The sequence below is a fragment of the Nanorana parkeri genome, unplaced genomic scaffold (assembly GCF_000935625.1).
Source record: "Nanorana parkeri isolate BGI_ZX_2015 unplaced genomic scaffold, ASM93562v1 scaffold228, whole genome shotgun sequence".
In the NCBI taxonomy this organism is placed as follows: Eukaryota; Metazoa; Chordata; class Amphibia; order Anura; family Dicroglossidae; genus Nanorana; species Nanorana parkeri.
Genome location: NW_017306496.1, coordinates 1,202,658 through 1,214,188, shown reverse-complemented (window position 1 = coordinate 1,214,188; position 11,531 = coordinate 1,202,658). Strand labels below are relative to the sequence as shown.

The window sequence follows — 11,531 nt, the reverse complement described above, 5'->3', positions numbered from 1 at the left end:
GTGAATAGACCCCTATCTGTCCCCAGTTATTTACAAACACTGGAGTGATCAGACGATCACTCCAGTGTTTGTTCCGCACACACAGAGGATCGGTAAATGTAACAGAGCCGCTGTCATCCTGAAAATGACAGGATGACAGCGGCTGCTCTCTCCTGCCCGCTCGGTCGTTCTGACAGCCGGCAGCGCCCCCTCCCTCCAGGCTTCAGCAGACAGTTTCTCCTCGGAACCGAGGACAGCACTGAGGAGGGAGCGATGTCATGTCGGATGGCCAGCAGTGAGGAGGAGAGAAGCCGCCCTGCGGACGAGCTGTGTCGGCCACCTGGCACCTTTATTGCCATGGCGCCCTGTGCGGTCGCACAGCTCGCACACCCCTAAGGCCGGCCCTGGGTCTGGTAACTGACCTGCACTATGCAATAGGAATTAAGAGCTTTCACTCTCACTTTCCAATCATCTGCTTGTTCCAGGTCAGTACATCATAAAATATTGAAGCCAAAGACAGCCAGGGAACTAGTATTTTCAGAAGCAGGGGAATAATGGCAGCCCCTATATTCCTGTTGGTACATTGCTGACCATACCATTTACCATCCTGAGCTTTACTAGACTTATATTTTTATTTTTAGGTGTTACCAATGTATTAATGGCCATAGCCATAGCTTACAGGGGCTCCCAGTCATGCCGTACAGTGATCACTGCAGGTAGCACTAATATGTCTAATAATAAAATAATGTATACAGTATATAGTTCAGATTGATAAAAAAAAATACTAAAATAGTAATAGCATTTAGCAGTATTGTTTATGCTTTTAGAATGGCAGAGGCTTAGTGGTGGGATAGCCATCAAGATGAAGTTTAGGAATTCCTAACATCCATATTGTCTTGGACCCCAATCATTACAGGCATTCCCAGTGCTTGATTAGGAGCATGATGGGCCTGGTGCTGTCGGTCGGTCAGGAAACAGCCAGGGTTGCCACCTTTTCTTCAAGTAACATCTGAACAGTCTAGGGCTGTGCGGCATTTTTTTTTTTTTTTAGAATCTACAGGAGAGAGAGCGAGGAGAGACAGCCAGGAGAGAGAGCGAGGAGAGGAAGATAGGTGAGAGAGCCAAGGGAGAAAGATAGGAGAGACAGCCAGGAGAGAGCCAGGAGAGAAAGATAGAAGTAGCAAGGGTTGCCACCTTTTCTTCAAACGACTTCCGAACAGTTTGGGGCTGTGTGGCATTTTTTTTGAGACTATACAGGAGAGAGCGAGGAGAGACAGCCAGGAGAGAGAGAGAGAGAGGAGAGACAGCCAGTGGAGAGAATGAGGAGAGATAGCCAGGAAGAAAGATAGGAGAGAGAGAGGAGAAAAGAAAGTAGAGACAGTGGGGAGAAACAGTCAGAAGAGCTAGTGAGGAGAGACAGCCAGGGAAGAGTGAGGAGAGCTAGCCAGGAGAGATAGAGCCTGAAGCAGAACCCCTGTGCCCTTCAAGACTTATCTGCACCTTGTGTTTCAGACACCTCCTTCCTCCCTGAGTTCCAGTGTCCCTTTGTGTTCTGTGCCTCCTCCATGCACTCGAGTTGTTACACCAGGAGCCCATGGTTGCCCCTGTCTGCCTGACGTCTTGACATCTTGTGTCCGGGTGACTCCCGGACAGGCGGCAATCCTAGAAGCAGCAGAGGTGGCTCTCTAAAGATGTCACCAGCACACACCAGCTATTTGTTTTGACATGAAGCGTCAATAAACAGATGTGTTTTTCACTTCAATATTGTGTGCTGGTGACATCTTTAACAAGTTTCAGTATTGGCAGCGCCATCCACAGTCACTTCAAGCACCCACGCTGACAGGGATACCCGGTAAGGAGTGCAGCAGGATTCTGAAATACATATCTCTAATTAGGTGGACACCAAATATGCCTGATTAGAGAATCGCTGGCGCCTCTGACTGATTGTGTTCAGCCCAACCGGCCTAAATTGCCATCGTGCATAGCGAGACGTTCTGGGCTGACCAGGCCTATTGTCAGTGGTGGGCCTGGAGCTAATGCTCCAGTAGCTCCTATGTTAATCTGTCCCCGCTTTTCATATCCGCAATCACCCCAAGTATTAATCTTTTTGCATTACTTGTAGACAGAGATCCCACCAATGCTCATTAAATGGATGAACCTAAATGAAATAATATAAAGTATAAAACATGGAACTTAATTCCTATCCAGTCTTCAGTACTGTCCTCCCCAGAGCTGCTCCTGGATGGCAGAGCCATTTGTTAATGGCACACAAAATGTATTAAGACTATTCATTCTGTCGCTCTTTTCTCTTATTAGGATTTGTTCCTCTCTCTTGTCTCTCAGCTGACAAGATGTACGAAATACACCAGAATAACAGTAAAAGACATCTACAGTCCCCAGCCCTTTGCATTAGCAGCAGACATCCCAGGAATATATGTGAAATAAATTAGCAAATCTTTTTCCCGACTCCCTCCACTGGGACACTGAGCATTAGCAGGACAAACCGCTTTCAATTAAGTGTCCACAAAAAAAATGGCTTTAAGCGCAATTCAGCTGGATTTATCCAAGTAATAATGTTGGAGGGAGCTTTATTGGCACTTCAGGGATTGTCTCCCATCCCTAGAGTCAAATCTCCCCAGCTGTGTGACGGTAACATGTGGTACCTGTACACGATGAATCACCTCCTCCACCTTTGCAGGGATGCTGGCTCTGCCCCCTGACTGGGTACCCTATATATAGGGAAGACCTGATCCCATCTAATCATATCTGACATAGACAGCCATGGAGATGGTCACACTCCTCTTCCTCGCCTTTCTCTCCTGTGCCAGAACTGCTAAGGCACACCAGGCAGACGAGGACTCCACTGAAAACTTCATGGAAGTGCCTCCTAGTGTCCTAGAGTCACAGGTAAGACAAGCTTCCAGCTGGACACACCACACATGTACCATTCCAGACACACAAGAGTAGAATGCGTGTATAATATATGCATATTGAAGTGTATTTCCAATTTCATGCACTTTATTTGTAGAGTGGTTACCATGATATTTAATATACCTACAGGTAAGAGAGTCAGCAGATTGCACAGGGCAGTCTGTTAATAATTATTTTCTTCCTATGGCTAACCAGTGTTCGTATATCTATGAACGTATTCAATAATATAGAAGAAAGGAAAACCTGTCGATGTTATCTCACTGTAGTTGTGTTTACATGTTTATTATGTATTATACTCATATTATGTAATATACTTGTATTTGTGCAGAATATATTAACATTATAAAGTTGTGGTGGTTGCAATACACAGAGGTGGAAAATCCAAAATGACCATTTAGCAGAATAAAGTCAGAAGAATAATGAAAATGCATTTCTGATTGGTCAGTATACATTGGCGATTATTCATTATGTGCTGTGTGTTCTTATCAAAGGAAACCTGTCACAAGAAAAGTATGAAGCCTAACCTGCTGACGGCTGTTTTGTTGTTATTGAAGCCAATGGATGAGTATATTTTCTGAGTCACTGACCCACAATAAATAGAGTGTGTAGTAGATGTTTAAGAGGCCACTGGACCTCTGCCAGCATCAGGATGGGCCCCCACCCTTCCACTTTTTATAGGATTCACTGAGTTGCAGCAGTCCCACAATGTGCATTTTCTGTTTAACTAAACAGCTCATGTGGTCTGGGGTCTACACATTCCTGTATGCAAATCGCAATTCTTAACGTCACTTGCTGCATATTTGTGGGTCAGTGACCAACCGCAGATTTCCTTTAAATAAGATCACAAATTTGTTACTACATACTTTGTATTCTGACACTGACAATGTATTTACATTAAACTAAATGTAAAGTCAAGTGTAATGTATGATGAAATGGCCATTTGTAGTTTCCACTGGAAACCCACCAGATAGAGTGACGATATGAGTGGACAATTTGGAGCCAGGGACAGAGGAGTTTGTCCCCCTATAACAGGAAGTGACAGAATAAGTAGCTTCATGGCAGGATCACCAGGTATTGACTGAAGAAAACTGCACTTTTAAAAGTAGGGACTATGTATGTTAATGGTTGCAATTCCTGAACGTTTCATATTATATTTTTGTTCAACCCCATGAATTCAAGATGAAAGTCTGCACTTCAATTGCATCATGGTTATTTCATTTCAAATCAATTGTGGTGATGTACAGAGCCAGAATTATGAAAATTCTGTCAGTGTCTATAGATAAAATAAAAATAAATATTACTCAGTACAAGTACAGATACTTTTCGAGCTCCAAGACTAGACTAGAGATAAATTCAAAAGTTAGGAGGCAGCTGTCATTTGTAAGGAGCACACGGAGCTCCTGGGATTTGTACATCTCTGTTTTAATGTACGATTTTGTTTTTATAAATATATATAAGGAATGCACCGATACCATTTTTGCAAGTACGAGTATTGAAACTTACCCAGGTACTTACAAGTACTGATACATTTTTGTTTATTGCCATGTGACAGTTTTTCTAAAACAATACAGACTAATGATTTCAGGACAGTGGTGGAGTGCCAGAGCCAGGTCCCAGCTGCAACCACTGCAACCCTGGTAGTTCTCATGAAAATGCCAAGTATCGGCACTGGTGTCTGTTTAAAATAATAAAAATGACTTTTGAAATGACTTTTATCTGTAAAGCTTCCATGAGATTTTAGTGATTGGTTTTACATGTGACAGTACAAGAGCATTATGAAATGATGTTGCAGATGCCGGTCCATAGTCTGTGCATGGGGACACGTATATAAACTCATGCAACATTTAGTACTTTACTGGCAAATGTTTGTCCTTTGATTATACCTACTAATAAGTGTCTAATATGTTTCTAAGTCCTCAAGGATCTAATAAACATGACTTATTGGGCAATTTTCAAACACTTCGATCACTTGAGTCTCATGATTATGTTAACAGTTAATCCAAGCTATTTTAATATAGCTGAACCAACCGAATGTGCAGCTATATTGGTTATGTGATCGATCCGAGACAGAACATACTTCACAACCAAATATCCAGAGCCGAAGAAAGCAAAGGAAAGGCAAATATACAGTTCACTTTACAAGGGAATTTTCCCTTAGCTTAGTTGATAAGGAAAAGCACTTCAGGCTTCCATCATCCAATCAAGTGCAAGAAAAAATACTGTTTTATTTGTTTTCCTTCCATGTAATTGAGTATTATTTGCCCTACGTGAATTGTCACCTCATTCACTAAACTTAGTGAAAATTCCCTTTTAATGTGAACAGCCTATATGCCTTTAGTAAATCAACCCCAAATAGGCTTCTCTGATGGACAGTGCTGGGGGCTTGGGAACCAAAGAGGAAGTTTAGCTATGAGTAAAAGAAATATGCAAAAAAAGATAACTTCATTCCTCAATGAAAATATGACGGTTCCAGTTGGTTACCTTCAAATTTCTAATTGAAAAAAAAAAAAACCCCATACCAATAAAATTCAAATAATCCCAATGTATGATTGATGTGCAAAAATACTAAATTATTCTCTAGACCCTTGGTTCTCAACTGGTGGGTCGTGACCCCGTGTTGAGTGGGTCGCCGCATGCCTTCCACTTTTCTAGGTGAGAGGCTCCCCTGACTCCCCCTTGTGCAGCACTGTTAGTTCTCCCGCCATTCAAAATATGCTGCTCAGCGCCGATTGTCAGCTTGAGGTGAGATAGGATGGGGCTATGGCTGTGAGGGAGCTCTACCCATACATGTATTGCTTACAGCTCCCTCACATGTCCTGTAGAGGTGCCTGGACTAGAGTGAGGTCACATTCTGGCTACTGGCACCTCTACAGGGTGTGCAAGGGAGCTGTAGACGCAATGCACATATGGTGTCCTAGCACTGCAGCCTACACAGGACCCCAGGCTGAGGATCCACTCCAAAGGGAGACTGGGTGGATCTTAAAAAAAAAAAAAAATAATAATTTTGGGCGTGTGTATGAATGGTCTATAAGTGTTTTTGAGGGACTGTTCAAACTAGTACAGTGCGCTAAACTGTACTACGCAATTGCACTTATCATGCATTCATTTGGATGGCACCCCAAATGCACCTCCCACCCACAGTTCCTACGCTCGCACCGGAAACTCGCGGTACACTAATGCCGTGCGTTCCATTGCAGTGCGACTTGGGTCACGACTTAATGACCAAGGACAAATGTGGGTCCTGAGGTTACACAGGTTGAGAACCACTGCTCTAGACCATTCTTGCGAAAACCAGAAAAAAGGACCTTCCAACACTCCAGTTCTGGCGTCTACAACATACAGTAATCACAACAAAACAAAATGCTTATAGCTCTGTTGCTGTTTGGGACTACAACAGAACTCTAGAATGCTAGATTTACTAATATAGTGTAAAAACTGCAATAATACTCAAAGCTAAAAACAAGTTATACCCAATCCCATCCCAAATTTTGTTTATTACCATTTCACAATTTTTAAAAACATGTATCCAGTTACAACAACCTCCCCAATAAAACAACCACCACATAGGGACCCCATGATATAAGAGGCCATACTTTCTACATCCCTATGTGGTGGTTGTTTTATTGGGGGGGGGGGGGGTTTGTTGAACCTGGGTACATGGTTTTTAAAAATTGTGAGTAATAAATAACATTGGGATGGGATTGGGCATAACTTGTTTTTGTGTTGGACAATGATTGCAGTTTTTATACTATATTAGTAAATCTAGAGTTCTATATCTGAATGAGTTCAGTTGTTGTCCCAAACAGCAGCATGGCTATAAGCATTTTCTCTGCTGTGAGTGCTCTAAACCATTAAGATTCAACACTCCTCCTGAAGGAGTTAATAATCTAAAATCCTTTCCACTGTCATACTCCGGCTGGGCATAAGCCGGGTAAGCTATCAGTATGTTTTTGAATTGTGGGAGGAAACAAGAAATCAACAATGACATGAAGACGAACATATAAAGTGTATATAAAAGCTAACAAGAAGCTTCTCTTATTAGCTTCCTTTTCATCTGGTCATCTGGTAAGTATACGATTGGAAGTGTTTTCTTGTAGCTGCATGACAAACATAAAAAATTGTATGTGTATTGTAGCCCCAGATATTATTATTTCATCCAGAGATGAATGGAAATAGCCTCAGATACCTCTAATAGGGGGGGGGGGGGGGGGGGTTCGGGGGGGGGGGGTGTGGGGGGATGTTGCACACTTCAACTCTCCTACACTAATTTCAAAGCCTTGCACAGTGAAACCTATCTTCTTTTTCCTTCTCCTATTCATCCCATTCTCCCCATTCACCCACCCTTACCATTCTCCCCACCTTTCCATTCTCCCCACCTTTCCATTCTCCCATCCATCTCATTATCACATCCATCCCATTCTCCCATCCTTTCCATTCACCCATCCTTTCCATTCTCCCATCCTTTCCATTCTCCCATCCTTTCCATTCACCCATCCTTTCCATTCACCCATCCATCTGATTCTCCCATCCTTCCCATTCTTCCCATTCTCCAATCCTTCCCATTCTCCCGTCCTTTCCATTCTCCCATCCATCTAATTATCACATCCATCCCATTCTCCCATCCTTCCCATTCTCCTGTCCTTCCCTTTCTCCCATCCTTCCCATTCTCCCATCCTTTCCATTCTCCCATCCTTTCCATTCTCCTATCCTTCCCATTCTCCCATCCTTTCCATTCTCCCGTCCTTTCCATTCTCCCGTCCTTTCCATTCTCCCGTCCTTTCCATTGTCCCATCCTTTCCATTCTCCCGTGCTTTCCATTCTCCCGTCCTTTCCATTCTTCCATCCTTTCCATTCTCCCGTGCTTTCCATTCTCCCATCCTTTCCATTCTGGGCCACTTCCCTTTCTATTTTTCTTTGTTCACCAGGAGCCTTAAAAACAAGCAGCAATAGTGCCCACCCCTCTATTTTATATATAGAAATATCCACACAAGTAGTATGGGATTTCAGAGGGCCCTCATTGCACATATATTCTTCACAACATCTTAAAATAATAAAGCTTTATTAAGATACACATGATTAAAAATCTCTAATAAAAAACATATAAAACAATTGCATATTCCTCCAAATCACACCTCCTACATCCACTGTATGTTATATCCAATTTTGTACATTAGTGCATAATCCAGTGTTCAGCAATAACACCACATGTATAGATAACTTAACATCAATTGTTTTGACCAGTAGTAAGCTTTCTTCCCCAATGCGTTTAGCGGAGAGCTTCTTCAGGGGATAAGATGATAATATTTGTGGGGTGTTTATGGTCAGTAGAGAATACTCAGCGCAGAGATGGGAGGAAATCAACACCCCCCACTCCCCTATTCACTGAATAGGCTTGGCGGGACCAGCGGGAGAGAGGGTTTAAGGGGACTAAACGGAATCTCACACTGTGGTATGTCAATCTCCCATCTTCTGTTGATAGGATAAGTCCCCAAACGGTACAACAATATCCCTCCCATAGATCAATGGGAGCACATGTCCCAATTGCCTGAGTCCAGAGACCAACTACACACAGATCTCCTTCCAACAAAAAATGCTGACATCCAGCACATCACATCTAACCGCTCAGCCTTGTGTCCCAAATACGTCTTCCCGTACATTGATCTCGTATGATGTATGGATACAGCCACTGTCTCCAAGTCTGTTTTTTGTAGCATTTGTATTGTCACATAAAAGACAAGACACTGCAGGACATAACTTTATTATATTGTATCATTTCAATGAACTATTGTTTATATCAGTGGTTCTCAACCTGTGTAACCTCAGGACCCGCATTTGTCCTTAGACATTAAGTGGCAACCCAAGTCGCACTGCAATGGAATACACGGCATTGCGGTACCGTGCATTCCGGCGCGGGCGGTCCTCAGCTTGGGGTCCAGTGCTGGGCTGCTGTGCTGTGACGGAGCTTCATCTATACATGCATTGCTTGTTCAACTCCCTTGTGCTCCCTGTAGAGATGTCGGGAGCCAGGATGTGACATCACTCCAGTCGAGGCACTTCCACAGGTCACATGAGGGAGCTAAAAGCAATGCATGTATGGATGGAGCTCCCTCGTGGCCATAGCTCCAGCCCACCACACCCCACCTCAAGATGACACTTGGCGCCAGGCAGCATATTCTGGCTGCTCAGCACAAGAACTGATATTGCTACGCTAGGGGGAGGCTCTCACATGGAAAAGGGGAAGGCACGCGGTGACCCACTGAAAACAAGGTCACGACCCACCAGTTGAGAACCAAGGGTTTATATCACTGGTTGTAATCCTGATGATTGTACAGCATAATGTATTTCAGCTAAATACCTCATATTGCCACATCTGTAAAGTACTGTTCCAGTAAATGACTGTTTTGTTATAGTTGTGTCCCCTTCTAAAAAATCAATAGAGATATTGAAACAGAAGGAGATTTGTTATAAATGTTCAGTGAGTGCAAGTAAAACATTCCTGTGGCTTTTGTCAGAAACCTTCGCTGATGGAGAGGGAGGGTATTCTGTAGACATGTGCGATTAGTTTCGTTCCGAATTGAAATTCGGACGAATTTTCGTAAATTCGGATGTATCCGAATTCCGAATTACAGACATAACGAATGCAAACGAATCCGAATTTCCATTTCCGAAATTCGGTAGCGTTCGCACGAACGTTCGTTTCGTTTTCTGTTCTTATTCGTTTCTTATTCGTTTCGTTCGTTGGAGCAAAGTGACATTAGAGGAGTAAAATATTTTTTCCCCCTCAAATGTCACTTTTGCTGCAAACGAACGAAACGAATAAGAAACGAATAAGAAACGAAAACGAAACGAACGTTCGTACTAACGCTACCGAATTTCGTCCGAATTTGAATTGACTTTCACACCCGAATCCTGAAAGACGAAATAACACAAATCCGAATTTAAAACGAAACAAATTTTTTGGCAGTGCACATGTCTAGTATTCTGTAGTCCTCTCCTAGGCTGACAACGCTGCTTTTTCTTTTCATACATACAGAACAGGGAGTGAGCATTGTCTCCACAGGACAGGAAATGTGTTAGTGGCTGGAAAATAGCCTTAAAAAGGCAACTGATGCAGCCACCGCAATTTAGGACTGGCAAGCTGCAATATATTCCATGAGAATAATATATATGTTTGCTGTTTTTTATTTCCGTTTAGTTGGATGAAAGTATCTCATCACAGCCCTTATCACAAGAAAAATCTGTACTGAACTCCTTTTTAAGAACTCTGCTGCATGGGAGGACATCACGCAGCTCCTTCCACTTCCAACCACAAAGGTAACATCCATGTGACTTTGGGTCCCAGTGTATCTGTGTCTTTACCATGGATGGCCAACTCATAGCAATAGCCCCCGTGCTGTGTGAGCTGAGGACATCTTCTTGGATGCCAATGTCAGGAAGCCAGCCTCAAGTCTGTTTTTCTGTTATTAAGACTATCAGCAAGACAGAAAGCCATGGGGAACCAAACAGGGCCATTGCCAATAACCTTCAATCAAATGTCATTTTTATACTTCCCATGCAGGTTAAATCCTTTAGCCTTTAGAGATCAGAGCATCATAGGTTACAAAGTACCCATGACTCAGAACGTGTTTCCCATACCCAAAAAAGGGTTCATGAAGAACTCCGTCATCTCTATACACTGTTACTGCTATTACAAGAGATAGAACAATGTCAGAAAATAGCATCAAAACAACCACATGCTGCTCCCACGGAAAGGGCAAGAAAATCGAATATGTAAAAACCAGCCACATTTTTTTTAATTCACAAGTTGTTATGACCAAATAAATGTAAAACACTGTAATGTAAAAGCTGATTCATTGTAAAGGAAAATCACATGCCCCCCAAAGTGTAAAGCCCCCATCACATTTCTGGGGGGCACTGAGGTGTGTTAAAGTGCATTGTGTTAAGGCAGCCCATTGAATATGATTGGTCACTCAATGCACAGCCAAAACATGAATTTTGGACATGACCCTTTTTAAACAGGACCTGTGTGCATTGTGGTGCAGTGCAAAGTGGGTGCATTCCCCACCACTATAACGTATAGTACGCTGGGGTGCCATTCAAAATGACACTACGGTGTGTAGGAACATGTAGTAAAAGGTGAATGTTATTGTGTGTTACTAGAAGGCATACATGTCATAGGCCCTGGAAGATCTGGTAAGTACATTTACAATCACAAACAGCAGAAACTGCATACAGCATATACAATCCAATTACACAGACTGGAAGATGAAACCTATCAATTGTTTTAGAAGAACAGCCATGCTTTCCGCCAGTCTTCATTAATCAGCCCCCAATGACTATTGAAAGATTAGTTTAATTTACATTATTAATGGATTTTACTGAGGATCAGGGATGATGTTTCTTTATCTGTCTGACTTCCCAAGTAATAACTGACTGATTCATACTCTTCCATTCAAAGTCTGTCAAACTGCAATTGTATGTGACCAGCAGTAGTGAGAACATAGAAATATACTTCTTACACTGAGACTCTAATTTAATACACATGTAAACCCTAAATGTAAGAATGTAACATATTGCAGCTTACCAACCCTTAGATGTGGTAGCTGCATCCATTTTCTTTG

The 11,531-nt window shown here is 42.6% G+C and overlaps 1 protein-coding gene across 1 annotated transcript in view; it reads left to right on the top strand.

Moving 5' to 3' along the window:
* Positions 1-2,757: 2,757 nt before the first annotated feature.
* Positions 2,758-11,531, top strand: part of NPFF (neuropeptide FF-amide peptide precursor) — a 13,880-nt gene continuing 5,106 nt past the window's right edge. Inside the window, exons 1-2 of the mRNA XM_018556219.1 lie at positions 2,758-2,886; positions 10,106-10,224. Coding sequence (XP_018411721.1) covers positions 2,761-2,886; positions 10,106-10,224 — 245 coding nt within the window. The 5' untranslated portion in view covers positions 2,758-2,760. The remainder of the gene's footprint in view (positions 2,887-10,105; positions 10,225-11,531) is intronic.